At 34.4% G+C, this 25,985-nt stretch overlaps 1 protein-coding gene across 1 annotated transcript in view; it reads right to left on the reverse strand.

Annotated features, from left to right (window-relative positions):
- LOC150104327 (atrial natriuretic peptide receptor 1-like) overlaps positions 1-9,185 on the reverse strand; it is a 358,232-nt gene extending 349,047 nt beyond the window's left edge. The window contains exon 1 of the mRNA XM_090396458.1: positions 8,468-9,185. Within this exon, the coding sequence (XP_090252584.1) occupies positions 8,468-9,185 (718 nt within the window). The remainder of the gene's footprint in view (positions 1-8,467) is intronic.
- Between the last annotated feature and the right edge of the window lie 16,800 nt (positions 9,186-25,985).

Raw genomic sequence — 25,985 nt, forward strand, 5'->3', positions numbered from 1 at the left:
TCCTGAATGCGAAATGTGATCGGATTTAAATCTACCACCAGTTTAACCTGATATCTGCTAACACAGTGAAAACAACGAGACATTCATTTAATTAAATCGCAGAGTGCTTTAGGGATTATGTATGGCATCACTGTTTGAAATGGAGTGATCCATCATTAATCAAAACGCCCCTTCATGTATAATATATATATATATATATATATATATATATATATATAGCTAAAATCCTGGCTTGTTAATAGCATTTATTGTAAATCGTGCTGGATAAAAACCCGATTCATAACATGAGCCCAAATACTGACAGTAAAATATTAACTAAATTTGAAGTATTGAAGTTTGAGAGTTCATAGAAAGGATAATAATAATAATAATAATAATAATAATAATAATAATAATAATAATAATAATAATAATAATAATACTGCCACAAGAGTAAATGCCATTCTTAATTCACACTCTTACATTTTTCGACTGAAGAAATAAAACAAAAATAAATAAATAAAACATGGAAAACCTCATACTGTTGCCGCAAGAGGTTCTCGTGCGTTTAAGTCAAAACAACATAAAACTAGAAGTTATATATTGATCCCAAAGGATCAAACATTCGAGTGTAGACATGGTCTATGGCTTCACACAGCTAGTCGAAGGCTATAAAGTATTTGGTAGCAGTCTTCAGGAGGTCATACAGTAGAAGCCTGTTTATATAAGAGATAAAAAACCAAGAAAATAGTCGTCGTTCTGTTGGGAGTATAGCAGGAAAATGTCGGCAAATATAATTATAGACCACAGACATTCACACAAACATGTGTTGCATGACACATGTTTTTAGAAACAAACTAGAAACAAAGTTATTTATTACAAACTTTTATTCTAATGATCTTCATATTTGTATACAATTCATTAACACAGAGGTTAAACCATTCAGCCGATAAAAGGTCACTCCATGATAGATTAATAGCAGTGAAATAATGTGAAAACAAATGACAAAATCAGTTATAATGCAATTCTATAGTAAGCATGATTTGGATTCTACAGAAAGACCCATGTTGTTAAAAAATAGGAAGCTAACAATCCTTGAAGTCATCTTTGAATCGCAGCACAAATTGAAATCAAAACTAGGAGAGAGGGGAATTTACTCTTCAATTACGTCTAAGGCAACATCCCGTAAGTGCAGAAAAGGACACCCACGGAGGCAAAAAACCGAATAAATAAATAAAACATGGACATAAAAAAAATCCCATTCTGATGGGATATTTTAGAGAGGAAATATCGTGATGAGATAGAAATATAAAAATACTCAGATATGCTTTTTATTTCTGAGAAAACATTTCATAAGGCTCATTAATTAAAAAATAAGGGAATGTCATATATTTCAAAAAATAAATTAATACAAAAAGTAATCTAATACAGCCCCTGCCATTAGCCTAGCGGCTATGCGCTTCGCAACCATATCCCTAGGGAAGGAACTCCTAGGTTCGATTCCTGTCGGAGACGTGAGGAGCTCAAGGATCTTCCTCAGCCATAGCCAAGTTAGCCGGTCTTGGGCGCGGGTAATAGGGTTTTTACCCCAGTTTATCCTGGGGTTTTCATCCCGCAAAGCAGGCAAACCGGCCACGTGAACTCACACGGACTACAGTCAGGAATACCTCCATTAGGGATGCAGCAGAGGAGTGGCGTGCCGGCTGCGTTATTTCGCAGTGACTCCTCATTAGGAGGAGACCCAACACGTCTGTAACAGACGGAAGGGAGAAAGCGATAGATAGATAGAATCTAATTTAATAAAATAATTTTCATAAATCCATAGGTTAGATATTTAAGAGAATTATAGCAATAGCAAATGTATGCAATTGAATGGAATGTCAGTTGTGAAGAAATTGTGAGGGACTCGAAACAACAGAAAAAAACAACTATATTCATTTTTTTTGTTTCAGAAATAGTTAAACGATGGGACCTGTTCTCTTCTCCTTTCATTTTCGCCAATTGGCTGAATTTTTGTGTTATCGTAAGTGATCCGCTTTTAGTCCGACTAGGCTCCTTTTAGTACGACTATATTAAGCCATGTAAGAAACACACGTATTCGCATCGTACTAGAAAGCAATTGAGAGATTTGAACGACTGATGATTAACGATTCAACATTCGGATGATGTGTATTGTTTACGTTTATAGTTGTGCTAAGAGTAATTAGTGATCAGAGTACATGTAAGTACTTTGTCTAAAAGTACATGCGTACTCTAATGAGTTTTAATATAATGTTTCGGTATAGTGTGTACCCTTAACTTCTTTACACGGATCACACCATGCTCATACTAGTTGATTTAGCCCTAATTCACAAAAATCCTTTTTTTGTGCCAGTGCGTTATCCCTGTTTTTCGAGACTGAAGTCCATTGGTTAGTATACAAGTGTATGTTATAGAAATTTCCCGGTAAATAGAATTCTACTAAGAAAGTAAAAACTACTCAATGCATTTTTATGAAGTATGGAATTGATTCTAATGAAAATTTGCATTTGTTAGCAAGTCATCAGAAGAGGAAGTGAGACCTAGATATTCAAGAAGAGAGTAAGACAGCAGATAATGGCCTTTGAAATGTGGTGCTTATAGGAGAGCTCTGAAAATCCCATGGACAGAACATGTGACAAATACGGATGTCCTACAGAGATCTTTATTACAGGAAATGATTCAGAGAAAGATGAGATTGGCAGGACATGCACTGAGAGGTTCAGCAGGATAGAGGATACTAACATTTTTAGAAGTAAAATTATGGGGAAAGGATCAAGAGGCAAAAAAACGAAGGACATGGCTTGAAGATATAAGGTCATAGAGAGGATCATATGGCTATGCAGGAGAAAAAAAAAGGAAAGCCATCAACAGAGAGAACTGGAAGGACATGTTGCTGCACCCTCTCACTGAGGAAGCTACATGAAGAAGAAGAAGAAGCAAGCCATATAAATGCACAATAGGTATAACCGTTTTAATCAAGAAATACAGTCATATATTGTAATGAGTTAAAAGAATAGAACAAACAAGCAAGCAAGAAACAGTAAGCAAGAAGATACTTATTATATATACAAATGATTGATCATAATACTTACTGGTTAGTATCTTCCTACTTAAAGTGAAATTACATACCATTAAAAGTTTTATTAATGTTGGGGGGGGGTGTAGAATATAGCAGCTTTTGACTTAAACATTCAACCTCATGTTTCATTCAGTTAACAGTACCTCCAGGTACTGTTAACTGAATGGCTGTTACCAGAAAAGTAAGTTGCTCCTTTTCTCTAACGATTACTACTAATACCACCTAACTAGCATCTAACGGAATTTTCAAGATGCCGATTAGATGTATTCGAGTATGTTCCACAAACCACTTCAACATTTATAAGTAATGAATATTATCTCCTGAAATAGAAAATTCTTCAGTCGATACATGAAAACTGAAAAAACGCGAAACTGCCATATGCAGGTTAGACGTTGAGAGACAGGAAAAGCTTTTGAAATGGATAATACGAAAGGAATAGTTGCAAAGAACAAGGGTCTTTCCTCTTTCATTGATGCTTCGAGACCATGGAAGGTAATCATTCATCATTTGTTTGGAAGAACATATCTGATTGTTTGCGTCAAGGAGATATTTGGGACACTCACCCTAATGCGTGCTCCATATTCATAGATAGGACGAATTTTGGAATTTTGCAAAGCGAGAAGTTATCCTAGAGTGCAATAAAGTATACACCCTCCACTCCAGGCATTCCTTGCATCAAGAGTTCCTCGAGAGATAAGAATTTGATCGGATAGTACGAGCTGGAGATAAATAACATTCCGAGAAAAGATATATGAGTGTGTCTGTGAATTCGAGTATTATTCTATAATAATTATAATAAATGAAATAGAATTTTAATATAAAGATATTAAAATATTTAATATAATATAAATATATCTTTATATTTAATATAAAGATATATGGTATTGAGTTAATAAACATAGTAAATGTTCTCAAAAACTTCAATTAATATCCATGCGTTCCTTTTAAAACCAAAAAATTAACTTTGAAGTAGAACAGCTTAACCATCCCTTCTTAATAATGTTATTTTTATCCATTCGCTGTTTGCTATGCGCTATGGTTTTGCTTTCCTTGGGTTAAATCATTCACTGATTTCCTTGGAAAATGTAGTAAGTATCTTAACCGACAGAATTAACTTTCCTTTCGTACCCCTTGTGTAACTTTATAAATCTCTGCTTGCAAATTTGAAATCTATGATACAAATTAATGTTCAAGTGCGATACTTTGAGAAATTGAGGTACCACTTATTCCTCAGGACATGTGGATTAGTTGCCAAAGTCAATCACTGCTAAGCTCAGTTGCTGTCCGCATTGAGAATATATTAATCGTCTACAGCGTTGACAAATTGCGTGCAGTGGCGCGTTGCGGCATGAACTTAAATTATATTAAATTGAACTAAATTACTTAAATTAAATTAAAATTAATTACAGTTAAGTTATTACTTTACACAATTTTGTATGACAATTTCCCATACTTTAGGGATGGCAAGAACATAATTGCAGCTTAGATTTGGTCTGTAGAGTAGGGCCTCAGCACTTTCTTTATATAAACGTTCATATTTATATGAAGATCAGTGTAGAAGTTTTGTCTTTTTCCAATTGATCTTGTGGTTTGGGTTTTTAACTCCGTGTTGAGCAAGGCCTGATTTATGTGGTTTGATGAGGTGGATATGGTCTTGATGTTCCGAAACCACATAAATCAGGCCTTGCACAACACGGAGTTGAAAACCCAAACCAAAAGATCCATTGGAAAAAGACAAAACTTCTACACTGATCTTCATATAAATAAATACGTTTATGTAAAGAAAGTGCTGAAGCACTACTCCACAGACTAAATCTAAACCGCAATGATATTCTTGCCATCCCTAAAGTATGGGAAATTGTCATACAAAATTGTGTAACATGATAACTTAACTGTAATTAATTTTAATTTAATTTAAGTAATTTAGTTCAATTTAATTTAATTTAAGTTCAGGCGGCAATGCGCCACTGCACGTAATTTGGATTCTTTTGTCCGTACGTGCCCTTTCTTTTGTCATTCCTAGTATTGCCTTACTGTACTGATGATTTCCTAAGATACCTAGGACGAAATAATAAAAAAACATACTACTGTGGTTTACGTGTGTTAAATTTAGTCATGAATTTTCCACAGGTTTCTCTATATAATCAAATACCAACAACAAATGGACTACGTCGAGAAGCACTCAAAAATGTTGTGATTACACCTCTAGAACGTAACTCACTGCTAATCCTCTGATTAAGTTGGGCATAATGAATTTGGACAGAGACCAATGCATTTAGTTTGATTTACCTTGTTTCCTTATAGTTGAATGAATTATGGTTCTCATTATGGGAAGACATAAAATGATAAAATTCATGATAGAGTTTTAAGTGTAACTCTTTCTTGAATTCATGGACACTCAAAAAATTTAAGCATCGGACTAATAACTGTGAGGAAAGACGATGATCAAATTTACATAAAGTACAGTAATTTCTAAGTCTCTATACAAGAATGAAGAAATTCAAATCATGAATTTATTATGGCTGACAGTTAAAGATGCACGTATTAATATGCATAATAGCGTAGTTTATACATGTTAATGCGATAAACCAATAAAGTTCAAGTTGAGTAATCCTGGTTTCTCTATTAAAGTTTTTAATAGAGAAAACCTCTTCCCCAAGTTTTTATTATTTATTTATTTATTTATTTATTTATTATATCCATTCTGTGCACGAAAGACAGATAAACAATAAAACGTTTTATATTTTAGTCAGACTAAAGGTTAGGTAATCCGGAAACTGTATATGACAATCAAATATAGAAATTTTTAAGTTGATTTCGATGTCCAATAAGCAGAGTGGTTATCTCAATCAGGACAACGAAAACTGATTAAAACCTAAAGAGTTTCACAAACAAACAACTTTTGGAGAAAGATGAGGGAATTCACTCAGCCAAGCAGACTGGAAAAGTTATTTGCCTTCTCGTATAACAAAGTTGTTTTTAAAAGCCGTCCATATGACGATTGGATGTTGCAAAGCTTCCAAAATATGAACAACGTTAAACTCTCAATTCCCCCTTTAAATGTGAAAGGAAAAGAAATTCATTACATTCACTTAAAGCGATATTCGCATATTCATCACTAAAGATATCGATTCATATTTAAAATTAATTAACAACTTCTTTGTATTTCGGTTGATTCGAGTTATAGGTGGGCATTAGGACAATGCTGTATAACATTCACCTCCTAAATTTGTTTCCTTACATCTGCATCTAATCTACCTTTATCTAATACATAAGATTGATGTCAAACATAGTTCTCTCCAATTATTTTCATTCAGCCGTAGCGTAAGTCACTAATATAATAAATTTATATAATATAATATAATAAAGTGCGCACAGATGGTTTAAACGCCAAATTGTTGTAAATGTTTAAACATTACAGACAATTGTTATGCACGAGCTTCGCCAAGAGCCACGAATCATTTCGTTTCTTACTACTATTTTAGTTCAGATTTCTCTTTCTCTTAGCAAGATTTACAATAAAGTTTTTTTTATTGGTATTTATTTCCTTATTATGAAAGTAGAAAATATTTACTTGTAACTAACAGCTGAATAGTTACATCACCTGTGGTACCACAGTTAAAATATAGCAAACATAGAATAATTTATACACCAATAAAAAAAAACTTTATTGTAAAGTTTTTTTTATTGGTGTATATATACTAAAGAGCACCATAGTATATATACATATACTATGGTGCTCTTTTACTTCTTTCCAAGCGGTGTATAAATATAGCAAACATAGAATAATTTATACACCGCTTGGAAAGAAGTAAAAGAGCACCATAGTATGAACAACATATAGCCATGGCGCCTACTTTAATAAGATGTAGGATTTCCTTTCGCTGCGATCGATGACTGCAGCAATCCTACAGGGCATACTTTCCACAAGGGTAATATTGATAGCGATCAATGGTAATTTTGGACCATTCTTCCTGTAGGCGAGTAATGAGATACTCGACTGTTGTGGTGAAAACCTCCCTTCAGTTCATCCCAGATGTTCTATAGGGTTGAGATCAGGGCTCTGTTGATGGCAGTCAAATGTGGCGACGTTCCTTTCCACAAAACACGCACTGTCTTGCTGAAAGAGGCGATGGTGAGTTGCATAGAAACGCCACAAAAGTAGGAAGCATTGCATTGTCCAGAATGTTCAGATACCTCTCGAAGCTCAATGTTCGTGGCACCGAACACAGAGGTCCTAGAACAAATCACGAAACACTGGACCATACCATCACAACGCCATACGATATTTCATAGTTGGGGTTATGCACTCTGAGAAGAGACGTTAACCGGATCTCCGCAACACTCTCATCAGTCCATCTTCTCAGTAGAGGTTGTACCGTGATTCGTCCCTCGATAACAAATTTTTCCATTTCCCATTATACACGCTCTTCGCACAACTCAAGATGACACTGCGTGTTGGTTCGGTTAATGTGAAGCTTGCACATTGCTGTCCTGCCATGAAAACACATGTTGTGCCTTGGTACTGGACTGGTTTTGAATATTCATTTGGATATTCGTGATCGAGTAGATGCCCAGAACTCAGCACTCAAAGTGTCGGCCGACGAATGTCATTTTTTATATATTATCTTTCTTAGCACTCTATGGCCACGTTCTGTGAGTGTGGTGAGTCGTCCAATGAGCGAAGCACTTGCAGTTGACTCTCTGCGCTTTCATCTCAGTATGATATCATTGATTGTTAGCTGGGATTCTCAATTTTGAAGAAATAATTGGGCACCATATTGTGAAGAATATATAGCCATGGCGCAATTTGTCGAATAGATAGGTCGATAACATGGCAACCTATCACAACGGCTCTTTCAAATTCCGTCAGTTTTCTTCTCGCGGCCATTTCACTCGAACACAATATAATAAAGTTTCTTTGAATATTTACGAGAAACCGTATTATAAAATTAATTTTCTCATGAAAAAATTTGTATTAAATGCATTAAATAAAGAACTGGTCTGTTTTATTATTTAAAGCAGGAGTATAGTTTATTTCTGTCTCATGTTTTATTTGTTTTAAAATATAATTCCACTTATGAAATTGCAATATCAGTTATATAATCTAAGTAATATTGCAAGTATTCAAATTTATAATAAATAATTTTCCTTTATGCTTGGCACAAAAAGATGCAAGTCCTAAAACAACTCAATAAACATTAGTTTTTTTTTCAAGAATTTTCTACATAAATTTTCTGTTAAATTAATGCTTAATTTATATCTACGTAATCAACTTTTAATTACAAATTATTTACCGTATTAAATATCTTTATTCACATTTCGTCTTCCGATAACATAAATTTACTGTGATATCAACATGAGAAAAATGCTACGAAGTTTACTCACCGCGAGCATTCTTAGAGAGCTCCAGCAGCAATTTTTTGTAATCAACATTAGCTTTAGCTTCATCGAAGTTTTTATGAAACAGGTGTCTTCCTAATGACTTAAAGACAGGAGCGAGGGTAAAATAACAGTCGGAATGACCCGATGTACGATTGTCACTGTTATGATACAGCATTGCGGCAATACGCCAACGAAATAAATTTAGTATTTCCAAAAAAATAAGTCCCAGTTGTGCGTAGGAACCATTCATTCGTGTTAAGAGCCGGTACTGTGGGTTCTTAAAGTCGAACGCATCATTTTGTCCTCCTGCAGTTATCACAGGAAGTTCCCATACTGTCGTATAGCGTGCTACGGGAGCCAAAACATAAGGACACGTTGGGCCTAGAAAGACATCAGCCTTCCCAGAGATATAAAAGTCAAAAGCAGCAAGTGGACCGAAGGTCGATGAACACTCCGTATCCCTATATATAACTTCCATTTCTTTCCCGCCTTTTCGTTCCAATGTCCGGACAGCAAATAGTACAGACGGCAGAATTTTATGTAACGAATAACGTTCAGAATCATCGCCAGGAGCTAAAACGGCAAGTCGAATCGGCCTTTTGTTATGTTCCTCCCTTATGGTTTGAGTGGGCAGCTCTGCTACTTTTAATGACTTAAATAGAATCACATGTTTGCACGAAATGATAACGAGAAACGAATAAATAAGCCTCTGAGTCCTCATTTCTTATAGTGCTCGAGTCTTGTTGCTCATTTTAATGTCGATTTCAAATTATAAATAATACTGCATCGATTTATTTTTCTCCTATTCTCTCACTGTTTAGCTATCTCCTAACACTTTCTCATTCTTATAACGTAGCTGAGAACCCATCGTTACTCTTAGCATGCACACGGTTCAGTTACTCACTCAGCAATGTGCGGACGATCTCTGCTTCGTCCGTTTGGTAGACAACGACAGATGCGCTCTCTGGTGGAATTGGTTTTTAAGTTGGGACAGGAATATCTCGCTCAAGAGAAGGCTAATAATTGCTTAAACAAAACAATGAAAAGCGATAAATAAATAAATAAACGTTTTACATAAAATTAGGCTGATTTTTGCTGCTCTTCAATCTTTTGAAGTCGTATTCCTCTGTCTAGGAGGGCATAACTATGTGGAATCAATTATCATGTTTTTTTTAACCAAAATTCTGAAGGTGTCATGTAAAAAAAACAAAGCAGGAACTTTGCTTATAATCTAATAAGACAAAAACTGTTTAATCAGCCTCTGCATTCAGAACTTTTCTTAAGGTTGTAGCAAAGCAAATTCTAATTTATCCTGGCACGTGCTAACAAAGTGAATCAGAAAACAGGAGATATTGTTAATATAATATTTCTATTTTATTGCCAGAGCTAAATATGTAAATCGACATTTGGCTTTCTGTGATGAAAAATCTAGAAAATATTGACATCGAATTAAACTACATAGTTGTCAGCGGATAGCGTTTTCACACTTGACTATTAAGAGTGGGTTGGATTATTATTATTATATTAGATGTTTTTTTTTTGTGAATATGATGAAAGAGACAGAATTAAGTTTCATTGAGAAAACTGGTAGTGTCACTTTAGCCAAGTTATATTTAGGTTTACGAGGAAGCAAACCAGATTCAAGAATTTCAACCAAATGTATTCTCCGGCTGGTTTGTTTTAGGTGGGTAAATTTTCCTCTTTCGTATGCAACAAGATCAAAAGCTCTCCGGCATATATTTCGCTTATGTGGTTAGTTCTATCGAATGTATAAGTTAAACGGAATGTTAATTCCCTAAAAAAAGTTAATTTCCTTAAATTATTTATTTTTCCATATTTGTTTCACCATAAAACTCTAGAAAACTTTTGGTATGGCAGGGTGCACTTGGAAACCTTATATTAAATGGGTAGAACATTTAGAGTTCATGAACGGAGAGTTCAGTGACTGATTTCCTTTTTATCGAAAAGAAATATTGGCACATTATTTTCACAGAACATCTTCTCATTTTAATCAGTGAGGGCTTTTATCTAGTTCTTAAAAAAAAAAAGAAAAAAGAAAGAGAAGTGGAGTTCTGGAAGTGATGGTAATCAGGGGATTGCAAGAAACTTTCTGGAATGAAAGTTAACAACGAAAAAATTATTCCACAGGTGAGTAGCGGAAACGCTTTTGAAAGTAAAGAAAGTAAGGTTCTTTTGTCTGTGTTCGACTTCATCTAGATGAGAGGAGAAGGAATTAACTTACATATTATGATAAGACAGACGTTACATTAAACGAAAACAATATGCCTGTAAACGCTAGCTCAGTGGTTAATTTGGTGAATTTTTATTTGATTCTGTATTTAATTCAGATCATATATAAGTCATGATATTCCTTATATTTCTATCTCAGTAAAGTAACAGAGATCGGGATTCATTGTTACATGTACTCCTCCCCCCCACTTTCGAGGTTTACGATGTTCCCTCATTTCAGGTTCTTAGCTACTCGTTTTGTTGGATAAACGCAGTATTCTTGTTATATAGTCTGCTGATACACCTTTTACAGGAAAGTGCTCGAAGTATACGAGGTTTAAATATACTCCCTCGCTGTGTTGGTTATACAGATCAACAATTGACCAACTGCAGCATATCTGTCGAACATTAAGGCCCAGTTTATCCTTCGTCTACTTTTGACATCACACGACGAACAAGAACGTAAGCCATAACGAAATAAATGAAAAATAACTTACGTGGGACTTTATTTTGCATAGAAGTTTTCTCAAGTGTTTACAGCATCTTCAGTATGGCTTTTAAATTAAAACAAGTCGACTGGAAAATCGGAAATTTCAACAGTGAAAAGGAACTAAATAAAGTCTCAGGTAACTTATTCTGTATTTAGTTATTTACCTCTGTCATTGATTTATCAGCTGTTACTAGCCTAGTGAATGATTTCTATGGGTTTCTCCCTTTCTTTTCATCGTTTCCCTCTCACTGTGATCGCATGATTTCAACCTCAACTAACTGGTCCCATAAGGAGATGTTTCTTTTCGGAAAACAAGAAAATATGTAAACCATCCAGAAGAACATCTCCACAAGTAACAGATAAACATACCTTTAGTTGTTTAGTTCATAATTCAAAACCAATCAATCTAGACTTCAGCGTTATCCGGTCACAAATATCCCCATCTCTCTCTCTCTCTCTCTCTCTCTCTCTCTCTCTCTCTCTCTCTCTCTCATGAAATACGATATTGTCTTCAGGATAAAATATTCCCCTAATTCTAAAATTATCATTCTGTTATTTGTTAACACAAACAAATGCCAATAAGGAATTACGTAATCTGCAATACCTATGAAGTATTTTGAAATCAGGTGAGAAATTTCCTCACCTGATTTGAAAACTTCCAAGCTTGATCTTTATATTGGACTCCATGTCTTCTGCTGTATGACAAGCAGCATAAATTTGAATTAGGGACTAATTAAAGTAGAAGAAAATGACACCTTTTTTCAGACTTGAAATATGTTTCTAATATACCAAGTGTAATAAAAGAGAATACGTACACATAAAATACGAAGTCATTATATAAATTAAAATCTTTTATAGATAAAATGAGAAAGTTTATTTTTGAAAAAGCAAGTCATTGAGATGTTTTCCGGTTTACTTGTTACGAATAAGCTCACTTGAACACAAACGTTATTCACGTCTGTTTAAAAGTAGTGTAACTTAGCAGAAGATAAGTTAAGCGTCATTCTTTTTCTATACTGTACACATCATTTCATAAGATTCTCACGGAAGATTATTCAACAAACATAAAATTAAAGAATACAAGTTATATTAAGCCTAAATGATCGGTACATTAATTTTAAAAATATTAAAGGGTTGTAATGGTTAGGTCAATGCATTTTGGATATTATGAGAATATTTAAGTAGGAGATAACTTCAGTCGCCCGGTGTGAGACTCCTACTTATTACTCGACGCTTGACGTGGCTTGAACAATTCTATGCTTTGTTTACCTACGAGCAAGGTTTCTGAATTATGTGGAAATTAATAAAATTTCTTTAATACTTCTTTTGTCATAAAAATAAATCAACAAAATAATTGTCTACGCAGGGGGCTAATGTAGTAGAGGTTTACAACATCTCATAGGTGGGAGTCATATGAACAAAAATCTTTATGAAGCCTCACATCCCTTCTTTGAATGATGAAAATTTGATAATAATTTATCCTTACACACACACACACACACACACACAGGAAGAGCTGCAACACACATTTTATATTAATGAAACACATTCGAGTTTCATTAGTCGAGTAGATGCCTCTGTAATAGTGTGAAGTAATTTGCTTTTATTTCACCATCATCATTCTATAGGACAGCCCCTTCCATGGAGAGTGCCAGGTCATCCTATTTCTGGTTTTCTTCTTTAGTAGCTTGTAACCTCTTCCGATTAATCTAAACACCTCCTCTGTATATCTCGGGCTTTATCTTCATCTTTTCCTTTCTAATATGTTTATAATCCATTTGTTGTCTTCATACGTGTCGCAGGAGGAATTTCCTCTTTCTTACTGTGATTGTTTCTTAGATTTATTTGTAATAAGCGATCACTTTTTCTTTAATACTTCTTTTGCCATAGCAGTTGTTCTTCGTATTTCCAAGTGATATCTTCTTGGACTGTTCCTGCAAGATATATGAATATATTTTTTATCTATCCTATTTTATTCTTTCAAACCCGCCACCATTATTTTAGTTTTTGCTACTTTTATCTTAAGTTGGTGATCAGATAAAACTTCATTCATCCTAGTAATACATGTTTTGAATCCTGTTTCATTTTCGGTTTTCAGCTAATACAGATATCACTAGCAAAGTACAGTCATATGTATCAGCATTCCACCTACAGTTAGCCACTTTATGCCTTTTATTTATTACTTTCATTAGATTCTCTATATACAGGGTGAAAATTGTGGGTGACAATACGCAACTTTGTCTTATAGCTTTCTTTACTTCTGCAGTTGCTTCATTTTCTAGTATGCGTATCTTTATTTCTAGCTGGTATGCAATTTCTTAAATAATCTTCTATCTCTCCAGTTGATTCTAATTTCCTCCATTATTTGAAAAAGCTTGTTCCATTGTACCGTATCGAATGCTTTTTATAAATCTATAAAGGCAATTATGTAGCTTTATTATTCATTTCTTCAGTCTATTATTATTCTTAAAGTTAGTATTGCTTTTCTGGTTCCTTTTCCAAACTGATATTCATCTAAATAATATGCAGGTTTGATTTTTTTTTTTTTTATTATTCTACGTTTGTTATATTTAGAATAATATTTGAGGCATGATAAAGTAAACTTATAGTTGAAAAAATTATTAAACTTACCGTTCCATATTTTTAGTCTATTGTATTTTATTACCATCAAACTTTCACAGAAATCATATACTTCTTGTCTGTCATGTTAGATAAAGCTTTAAATAAGGCTTCTTGTCAGCGTCGTCACCAGATTACGTGCCCTAAGGCAAACACTTAAATATCGCCCCTGATGGATTATAAGAATAAATATGAGAAAATCTCCAATTGCTGTTTTGTTTTTATTACAAGAGAAACATTAATTAAAAACGATTACATAATAATATGAATTAAATGTTTTCTCTACGGGAATATCCCACAATAAAACTGTTTATAAGCTCTTCTAAATTTAAATTATAAGCTATGTCCGCCCCTATCGATATAGTTGCTAGACCAACCAATCTTTCTTGGGTCATTGCTGTTCGCAAATCATTTTTAATCAGTTTAAATTTGGAAAAACTTCTTTCCGCACTTACTACGCTAACAGGAATTGCTAGCGTAGCGACGGCTCCTACCGCAATATGACTGAACGAGTGCCCTTATTAAGCCGCGCCTTGAGGCAGGCTGCCTATATGCTACACTTGTCGACGGTACTGCTTCTTGTGTTGCATCTCCTAATTTCGTGTTCTTTTTTGTCCCATTTTCAGCTGGTGTGTTATCTGGTCCTACAGTTTCTTATTTAGGTTATGAATTATGTATTAATCACATTATTCTTCATCCAGTATCTTTGGTCGAAAACTTTCTCTTTCAACTTCATATTCTGGTTCGGTAATGTAACTACTGTATTTATATTTGCTTTACTACTATATATTGAAAATTACTTAGTAGGAAGGAATATCGTAAAGATCTATTGTCTTCACGATATTCCTTCCTACTAATTAATTTTTTTGTCTTGTACTATTACTTTCTGTTTTGCAATTGCAGATTTTTATTCAGCAATTATTCGATATTTCTTGCCAGCTCCTCTTGTTTTTAATTTAATCAACTTCTTTACCTACTTCTTCTATCCAGTTCTCTTTTGCTTTTTTTGCAAATCGATCTTGTTCCTTAGTCTTCCATAGTGTTCCTCGACATCTATATTCTTTTTTTTTCCCTTTATTTATTTGTTCTCCTATTAAATTAAGTATCTTAATTGTAATCCAAAGTTTTCGCAGTTGTCACTCTTTTTAAACCAAAGTGCCTTTCTTTCTGATCTTTCAGATATTTATTTAGTGACTGTGTTTAAAAATATTCATCTCAAGCATACAATTTGTTTCTTTTTTAAATGCATTTTTATATCTAAGATCTTCAATCGTTCAATATTTCATTTCCCTCCTCATTCCATGTATTATCTTATTTTTTATTTTACATTTGCAATAACAAGTAACTAATCATCCTCTATTTCAGCTCCTGGGTAGCTGTAAGAGTAGAATGAGTTGGTGTCTGTATCTCTTCTCAACTAGAATGTAATCCGCTGGTATCGTTTTACAGAAATATAACAGTCTTTCTCGTTTTTCATTCTTTCTGATGAAATCGTCCAATTTCTTCACATTCACTGTCCTCTCCAGCCACTGCTTCAAAGTCGCCCATTATATTTAAATTATCTTTATCTTTAATTGACTTCATTAGTTTTTCTAGTTGTTCATACGCTTCTTGTATCTCATACTCTTCATAATTTAGTTATTGGACTGCGTACTTGACTTACCAACTACTTGGAAAACCCACACCGTTCTCTCCATTCTTTCTTCCACTATAGATAATTCTGTGGTCTCCACTCCAATAATCATCACTACGTTATCTCTGATTTAACTAACTCCAAGAAGTCTTACACCCTTTTGTCCCTGCCTGCTCTTTCATTTCTTCTAATTTTTCTACTTTCAACAATATTCTTACATTCCAAATTCCACTCAGCATTGGTATTTATTTACACTCCAGATATACTTTTTCTCTCTTTGGATTGACCTGTAAGTCCACCAGGAATAACTGCTAGCTGTGTTCGCAAATCCACTGAAACCATTTTTGTCTTTTCTGTTAAATGTGCTCGGAACTGGTTAAACACGAGCAGAGCTGGCCTCTTGGAGAGTCCTCCAGTTCTTCTGGACCAAATCTTTGCAAACCAAATAGCCATGATCTCTTCATTCATCCAGCGGTTCTCATGAACTTGGAAAAGAAAGCCAGGTGGCATGCTCGGTTTAGGATACGTTTTCCTCTTAAAAATGAGCATAGGAGGCAGTTTGGTACCACCTGCACAGCATGAAAGGACAGCAGTATAGTGTGTCTTTTCATGACCAACTGTTTTGACCCCTTTCATATCAACAGTTCTCTTGGAAGGCACATCAAAATTGAGAGACACCTCATCCATGTTTGCAATCTGACTTGATTCAAAAGCACACTTTTCCTGAAGGTTTATGACATTATTACGATAAAACTGTCGGATTTTATCCTCATAAGCTGGTGACATTTTCTGGTCTAACTTGGTTCATGTTCTCTTGGCGAACTCTTCTCTTCTCATGAAGTTGAAGCACCATTTTGCCTTTTCTGTGAAATCAACAATGTTAATTTCTCTTGCAAACCTTTTTGCCTCATATTGAATAATTGCAGTTGACATACATATCCCACTCGTAGTCGTTCTTCCTGTTTTCACCACTGTCTAATAATACACTCAATGGGAGGAGGTTCGAATTGTCTCTCTGAAGCTTTATTTCCATTTTATTTTGCTTAATTGAAGACTTTTAACTTGGTTTTTGAAGAATATGACAATCGTTTTTTTGTTTTGTTTTTTATTTCGTACATTTTTATGGGCTAGTGCTCAAAATATTGTTAATGTAGTTACTTATCCCACAAGTGAGTTGCAGACGTATGAATGTTTTCAGCGTTCTGATTGGTTTATTCTGAATCAGCCGTTAATAACGTCAATGGACAGAGTTAAGAAAGGCTAGTAATTGGCTGAAGCCTGTTGCGGATATAAGGTACCGGTAGTTTTGCCAAGGAAACTACGGGTCTCTCAACCGTTTACCCCCGTACATAAGCGGATCCCAATTTTTGTCTAAAAATTTTAGAAAAAAGAATCGTCTTATACATGGAAAAATACGGTAAGTGCCGACTAATTTTGCAAGTCATTACACGGGCATCCACTTTATTTACGTTTATTGCGACAAAAAGCAGACGTAGCTGTTAAGGAATTTCGCCGTCTGTTTCTTCAGCATATTCTCCCCATCAGCAACGTTTTAACTCTGTACACTGATGTTTGCAAGTAACTGAGTCATATGGCAGGCCGGTTAGCATATACGCTCTCCAACAGACATGCTATAGGTTACAAACCTGCCGGGAGCATGGATGTTTGCGATACTGTGGGACATGGGAGAGCATATAGGTAAGGATGAATTTCATCGTTAGGAGTAATTACAACGCCTGTTTATTTGGAGGCTTCAAGTGCCTTGAAAAAGTTTCATATTTGGTCTCTGGACTAAAGTTTTTAGACTATATATATATATATATATATATTATACCACCTTTACCACGAGTTGCCTTGGTCTTGCACTACCTGTAGGATCAGCTAGACTTGCAGCACTTGCAGGCGCAAACTTGACGTGTTTGTCTGTTTGCTTACTTGGGAAATGGAGTAAAACTAGGTTTAAAATTGCTTGGTATCTTTAACATTATATATATATATATATATATATATATATATATAATTTCTTAGTCCGCTCATGATATTGATGTACTTTAGGATTACAACCTTTCGTGGGTGGTAAATAAAAAATACAACTTAGAAGAAACATAGCACTTTTTTTTATTTATACCACGTAACAAACGGATTAGTAAAGTCAGTCAAATTTGATCACTGTGTGCCGGTAAATCCAGATATATACAGATATATCTTTATTCACCGATGAATCTACGTTGACTCTTGCGATGAACTGAATAATTCATGTAATGAGACATTAGGCTGGTGAGAATCCTCATGAACAGTCGATACGGATTTCCAGCGTGGGTTTTCATAAAGTGTTTTGTGTGAACTTGTTAACTGGTCAATATTGCTCAATGAACAATCGTCTCAGTAGGTGCATTTTTATATATTTCAATCAGCTATCCTTTTGGAGGATTGTGTCATTAATCATATGTTGTGTATCTTCGTCATATTAGATGGAGCACCAGCCCTTTTTTCTTTTCTCAACAGTTTCGCGATTATCTGAACCTTCATTATTCTAATCGTTCGATTTGTTAAGAAGAGTCGGAAATCTGTTAGCTAGATCCTCTTGACATTATGACTATTGCATCTGGAACAACAAGAATGCATTAGTGTATGGGAGATATTTTAAGTTTCCTGATACACGGAATAATTTGACTCTGCAGGCTATCTTCGAAATGACAAACCAACGATACAGAGAACTGAAAGCAGTATCCAAACTTCAGTTATAATTAACGTATGACGAGAACAAATATAAAAGAACTATTAAACCTACAAATGCTTGATTGGTTTCATGTGCCGACAGGTACCTTTCGACAGGCGTATGCTTATGTTTCCTAAGAATACGACCAGAAATAAAACTTATCACAAGGAACAATAAATAAAAGAATACAAATTATTAATATTAAACAAGAAAGGAAAACATGAATGCAAGAGTACTAGCTGGTGCTCTCACTTTCTTCAACGTCAAGTACCATAGCCAAGGTTTGTAGATGTCAAATTGTGATGAACAAAGATAAAATTTAGTGAAAGATCATCCCTTGGTTCTTTTTGCACTGAATGGAAGCAAGTATTATTTTGAAAGGGTTATTTTTCTTCTCTTCTTTTTCTTTCTTTTTTTAAATTTTCTGAGAAAAGAATTATGTTCAATATATATGGTATGTCGATTTTTTTCCCCAAAGTACCCAGTCATTCTCATTGTTGTGTGAAAAACTAAAACTTGAGATCTGTGTTTTCATTTCATATTTAATATATCTTTAATATATTCTGGCATGCTGTTTCCTTAGGAATGTACGGTTTGACTAGCATAGCAAATGCCGGAAGAAGCTTTTTGAAGGAATTCTGGAGGTTCAAGAATCTAGATTTTGTAGAGGTGAAGCCAATTTTATGAAAGACTTTGGAGAATCCAAGAAAAGTTTCAATCCATACTTTTTACATCAATGAAATCTGTGGATAGAAAATTGAGGAAACAAAAAATAATGTAATGATATTCTTTATTTCTCTTTACTACGTTGCTGGAGATATTCTGCAGGGTTTTGGTAATTGCTCTTCCTGTCTTATGCAATGGGTGGTGAGAAGAAGCATGGAGAAATCTACCAGTGCTTATGGGTTTTCTGTACACTAAATAAGAAAGTCTTCTTATTTAGAGTACAAACTTATTAGATTCCCAGAGAAATCATCATCATCAAATTCCTGTCATGTACCCTCAAGGGTACAGGATATGATAGTACTACATGAAAAAAATTACATTATTACTAACTTCCTATCTACAATTTTGTTCCAAATCAGTCTGTTACTTGTCAAGACTCCAACATTATCAGATCTTATATTTCTATCGTCTAAGGCATTTAGTACCGTATCAATCCACCTATATCTTGGTCTTCCTCTGCGTCGTTTCGCTGCCAACCTAGCAGAGAACACTTGTTTTGCTAATCTTTCTTCGCCCATTCTGTTTAGGTGACCATACCACCTGAGATTAGCTCTGCTAACGCATTCCTGGATGCTGACAATGTCAAGTTCTTTCCTAATATCTTCGTTTTTAATATGATATTAAAAGAGGAAAGGAGAGAAGACCTCCACATAGCCTTTAAAGGAATGCGGAGAACCGACCAGGCTTCTGACCTAATGTCCAATCCTCACCTTCTCGTGGTGCACCCTGTTGGGTATCTACTTGGATACTGAACGAACGAGGATGAGCTGGCAATTTGGGATTTAGCCGACCAAATTGTATTCTTATTGGTTAAAACTTTCATTGCCAAGCTGAACATTGGAATTTCGTGTGGTGGCTAATTTGTTTTAATTTTTTTATTTAGTTAGCGACGTCCACGCGATAACGCGTGATCGGCCGTCTGGTGAGGACTCGCATCGCGTGATCGCGCGATATCGTTCATTGCCAAGCTGAAAATTGGAATTTCGTGTGGTGGCCAAATTTTTTTTATTTTTCCATTTAGTTAGCGATGTCCACGCGATAACGCGTGATCGGTCGTTTGGTGCGAGCTCGCATCGCGCGATATCGCGTGGTTGGCAATGAACGTGTTAAACCAAAATAAGAAAAAAAATAAATAAAAAATGATGGTCCTAGAGAAATTTGAAGCTCAAATGTAAAGCTTTATACTTTATCGTAAACTGTTAATATTTGTGTGTGTGTGTGTGTGTGTGTGTGTGTGTGTGTGTGTGTGTGTGTGTGTGTGTGTGTGTGTGTGTGTGTGTGTGTGTTTTAGTGATTTATTAATCAGAATTAATAACTGTAGCGTTTCCTTTATTTACATTAATAACTGTGATGTTGTTGTTTCTATGTCAGTTTATTTGGATGTTTCACTTTCATAATTGGAATATTTTCCTCTGGTAGTTTTGCTTGAAATAACTAAGAGGCTGCTGACTGAATTCCGATTTGTTCAACTAAATCTCTCGGTGATCTCCCAAATCCCCTTTCTACATTAGCTACAATGTCCACTTGGTATATTTTAAATGTCTGTCTGTTTTGCATTTCTTATTCACTTAGCAGTATTTCAAATAATTTTACAAAAAATAGTTTTACAAAAATTACTTAGATTTCCACAGAAATCTAAGCCTTACAATGCAAGCATTATTACCCCGAAATTACATTAATATTTCCTTTCTGAAATAATTGATTGTTTCAACCTTTAGAGAAAATTTGAGATGTCAATAAACTTTTTGCTTAAAATCACTGGAGGACTCTATCCCTATCCGCCATTTCCTTCCCCTCCAGATGATAAGCAAAAGCTAAAAATAAAGAAATTAGTCAAAATGTAATAAGTTTATGTTTAAAATCTGAAAGATACATCACGTGTTTGTAGTAAGTAGGAAACTTGAGTGCAAACTGTGTATTTCAATTCGGTGAATTTAACTAAATATTTAAGAAAGAAATCCACTCGGGTTTAGTCGTGACTAAAACTCTGAATAAGCAAAACTATTAAAGTAGCGGTTTGCCTATAATTAATTTCATAAGAGTTGTAAGACGTACCGCAAATCATATTTCCCATGTTTACTAATATGTAAGATCAAAAATTCAGTGCAACATACTTATATAATCTACGTTTTTATTAGATTATATAAGTATATTGCACTGAATTCTTTCTTAAGATCTAAATTTATCTCATTTATGTAGTGAATATTTAAATAGTTTACCGAGAACTTCGCATTTCAAATGTCACTTTTACATTCTAACCGAGTGTTTGGTTGACCGAGTGTTTAGCCTATCTGTCCTCCTGCCGAATGGCTGAGGGTTCGAATCCTGCCGTACGCATGGATGTTTGTTATTGTCTTTTACCTTCATATATTGATTCTGATTATTCAAGCGGATCCTTCCCCAAGCAGGGCATAACGTTATGAAGAAGACTTTTGCGCACTAACACCTCAGTTAATAATGTATGTTACTTGTGCCTGTTCTGATTTAAATAGAGGGCGTATTTAAATCACATATGAATTTTTTTTACATTAGTTACGTTGCTCGTTGTTTCTTTCATGATCCTAATAATGACTCGAACGTTATTGTAAACTTTATATATTAGAGCATGAATCGATATTTGGACTTTATTATGTGGTTGACTGACAGCGCTTGTCGTAGAGAGAATATGCTCTCTTTCTATCTTGACGTTCTGGATGAAACAATGAACTGACATCTTCCTTTGAGGTCAAAAATAATTAGCGCCTTGAGTGTTTGGTAATCTGAGGATTGTCACTCACACTCGGGTGTCTGCATTGCTTTACCTTGTTATTGTCCTTCTGACTATCCTAGGAAGATCTGACGGTTTCCCAGGTTACGCAGAAGCGATGTCAATTCCAACTACTACAACAGCCTCAGCAGGTGCAGAAAGGGTGGATGGATAGAAGTAAGTGGAAATAGCGCGTGGCTTCGAAGAACCATATTTGGAACGCTGAAACCTACAGAATAATCTCAATAGATGAGATGTGGATTAAAGATCCATTAGTATCTAATGCTTCCTAAATGAGTGTTCACCTTAACAAATACAGTGTTTATTTGTTTGGAAATTTGAACATTTCTAAGAAATAAGCACAATAACATTTATACAATATATACTTGAATAGATAATGTGCATTATATGAATATATTTCTACAAATAGCCTGACTCCAAAGCTTTTAAAAAACAATTTTGTTAATATTGCATTAAAATCAGCAATATTCACACATCGCGCAGTCGACAGGTCGAATCGAATTTTTCTCTTCAGTTGAAAACATTTGAGTTCAATTCCAATTTAGAAGCAGATAAACGTTCGTAAGTTTTCAATTAAAGGTGAGTTAGTTGACATCATTCGAAGGTGGCAGAAGTTTCCTTCTGTAAAACAGAGAAACTGGCTAAAAAATTCCACTTCTAGATGCAATACACAAGCGATGTAGCTTCGATTGCTTTGACCGTAGTTTCTACCAAAGGCAACATTTATACTCTCAATGGAACAAGGAGATTGGTGGTTGTAAAAATCATATCCCGTCTCCACCGATTGCAATGAATTTCGTTTCTTTCTGTATAATTCATAATAACACAAAATGCTCGCTTGTGCTTATAAATTTTCAAAGTTTAGCACAGAAAAGTGCATCAAAAATTTTTTAACGTACCAGTCTTTTGATTGTATTGTAAATAAAATAATGATGGACTGACTTAGTATATTTATTTCAATATTGAGTGAACATTTTTGTTAGTTAAGAACATTCCGTTTATGCCACTACCAAGAAAGTTAAGAACCATTCAGTGATGTAAAAATGAAAAGCCAGCCCCATTATTAGATAAATAGGCTGGCTCATAAACGATGTTTATAAGAAACACTGAATCCATAATGACTACTATTTTTAGTAGAGAGATTTTTTGATAGTGAACATTTATTCTCGACCGAGTTTACCTTTACCTCAAACATTCGAAATAATATTGACCATGAACAGATATTCTAAATATTAAGATTTTCTTTACTTCTTAGTAGTAGGTTGGATGGACTCCAACTAATTCAGTATAACAACTAACGGAAAGGCAGTGAAAAACGACAGCAAAAATGAGAATGTGGGAGTAGACCTTTTCTGATGGTCGAGGCTTATTTGCGATCGGCATTGAAATTCGGAATTTGGAAAAAGTTGAAGAATTCACTTTACCTTTGTATTGATGGCATGTACCTAAAAAAATGTTGGCTAAGAGGCAAAGTTAGGTTTGGAAAAAAGTTATGGCGACAGCATTTTCAAGCGAATTGTTATTGGTTTACACTGCCAATTGGACACCATTCAAGTTTTTTTTTTTTTTTTTTGACAATTTTAAAATGAGTTTTAGATGCTAACCGATTACCATTTAATCTAAACCTCACTGTGGGCAGAAAATTAAACTCTTTTAATCTTGGTCGGCCCTGGCCTACTTGTTGAAAATCGAATTTTAAACAAGACAAGGATTTGAAGTACCATGGAGAATAAAAGTTTGACAATGATAAGAAATGTTTTAGTGATGCGTTCAATGCAGATATGTATATTAGGAAATAATAATCAAAACTTTCTTGTTTCATAAGAGCCCACAATATGTCAATATGTCAAAGAGGATACGTAGAGCTGCTAGAACCACTGTATCTAGTAGTATTCACTAAAGCATCCAAAATTGTGCCAATTCGTTGCTGATTGCAAATGCGTCATCACCAGTAACTGCTGAATGAGGAAAATGGGTAATGGGAAAGTAGTTGGAGTTCAGAACCAAGAAATCTTCACAAAGGATGACTGTACTATTAAAACTTATATTGGACCAAAACTCAATTAAAAGAAATGCATAAATATTTCGGCATAAACAACAGATGAATTTCACAAAGTCAGGTAGTAAGATTCTAGTTAAATTAGATTATTATTTTTTTTTCTCAGTTTGACCTGAGATATCTGAACAACTTGTGTATAAGTACCGAAATTGAAATATGCCAATTTTGAGATGGAACCGTATTAATTTCAGTTCTCTTGGCTTTTCATGATTGTGAAGGCAAGCTGAAAGCGGGAGAGAAACATGGAATGTTATTGACGAATTGTTTGATGTCTCAGATGGCAGTTGAAATTAATCACAAGTTACATTTCGGGAGTCTTCATGAATTCTCAGTAAAGTGCGATTCATAAAACAAGAAAACGAGAATACGTGAATTACGTAATAAAGCATGATATAATGATTTAATCAAGCAAGCAGAGAAGCAATAAATAAGAAAAAGATGTAAATGCCTGAAAGAGAAAAATGAAAGTATGGAATACAGAAATAAGTTGTCATGGTTATTTAACGAATGAGCAAGAGCTTGTATTTAGGGATCCGTGTAGTAATAAGCAGTTCGCGACTAGGATTGATTGATGTTTCATTTGCCGCAGTTCTATTTCAGGTATCTCTCCTGCAACTAATAAACCAGCTAATATAAATCCCACAAAAACTTTTGGAAAAGTGTTTCTATAGACACACTTAACTATAGAAAATTGTTTGTGTTCCTACAAGTACTAGAAAGCTCTGTTGTTACACGCACTACTAGAAAAATGCAGAAAACCTTTTTAGTTTTTTTCCATATTGGTCAGAGGAATGTAAAGTCATGACCATTGTATTATTTGTAAATAAAGGATGTTATCTAGCGACATAGTTCATTTTGCATGATGAGACTAACTTACTTTCAGTTGAAATGTACTCTTTAGTTCGACATCGGGAACTTTATAAAGATTTTACCACTCAACATGAGTTAGCTTCAAGATCTATTCTGAATGCATCAGCAATGTTTCTTCCCAAAAATGGGATTTTTATGAAATTTCCGAGTTTGTGAAGTTGAGCAACTACGTTGGATGCTTTGTTTAGTTGAATTCGAACTACAGAAGAGGTTATGCTTTCTAAAAATATCGTTAATTTAATTTTTAAAATTAATTGCGCTGATATTTTCGTAAAAACTAACAGCAAATAAGTGCGGTTCTAATTTTTAAAATAGCTTTTCACTCCGTTTATGGAGTGGTATTATGTAATCTGAAAATCTACGGTAGACGGTCTTGCAATCGGTGAATAGGGGAACGCATAAACTGCAGTTTCCGATAAGTAAAGTTGATACTCTCACTTCTCTTTCTTTTTCTCATCACACACACACACACACTCACACACACACGGTACTGACCTTTATTCTCTCTTCTCACGATCCTTGGATCCTTGATATTTTCATTAGTTTTTTTTAACTCATACAATTTTCTTTATTTACGCAATTCGAGAAAAATGTTCGAACTCTCTACCGTTATCGTTTTGTTTTATTAGATATTCGCATTATTCACGAGTTCATTACTGGAAGAACGTGTAAGAAAGAAAGCTATTATAAATTATCTGCTGCTTTTTTTTGTTGTTGTTCTTCATTTATGTATGCACAACCGCTGAAAGCATCGTTCAATTCCTAAAAGTGCTAATTACGATATCTTTGTCAGTCCAGTCATATTATTAAAAAATTTCTGCTTGCTTTTAATATACATCCTACTAATTAATGCAGAGTTTGAAGCTGTGTCAGTGTATTTATTATGAGGCGACACACACACACATTATTTAATTTGTATAATTCATCTCGCTAAACTGATCCTGTATTTTTGTAGAACTTTTAGTTTTCTATTTCTGCGTTTGATATATTAATGAATTTACATTCAGAATGTTCACTGGGTTTGTATTTTTATTTTCCAGAAAACAGTACTTAATTTATGTTTTAATACTCTGTAGTTCATCCAAAGTGTTGAATGCAATCTTTCTTAGACTGCTGAAGTTATTAATTACAAACTTATTTCTCAGCATTGGGGATTAGTAATGATCGCTTTAACATTTCTACTTGAATTCTGTTTGTACTTTATACCATGCTTATTTACTCTTATATCCTGTCATTGATGTATGGAACGTGAGAGTGAAATCAATAACAAACAGCTAGTATACAATGTTTTAAATTCTCTAATAAACACCGCTTGGTTGTTCGACTGGTGAGAGAGGAATTTCGCCAATACTCTGCTGAAATGGCTTGAAAAAGTACTGTTTGGTCTAGAGCAGAAAATCCGAATATCT

The sequence above is a fragment of the Typopeltis vanoorti genome, chromosome 8 (assembly GCF_054136105.1).
Source record: "Typopeltis vanoorti isolate ZY-2024b chromosome 8, IOZ_Tvanoo_1.0, whole genome shotgun sequence".
NCBI classification, from domain to species: domain Eukaryota; kingdom Metazoa; phylum Arthropoda; class Arachnida; order Uropygi; family Thelyphonidae; genus Typopeltis; species Typopeltis vanoorti.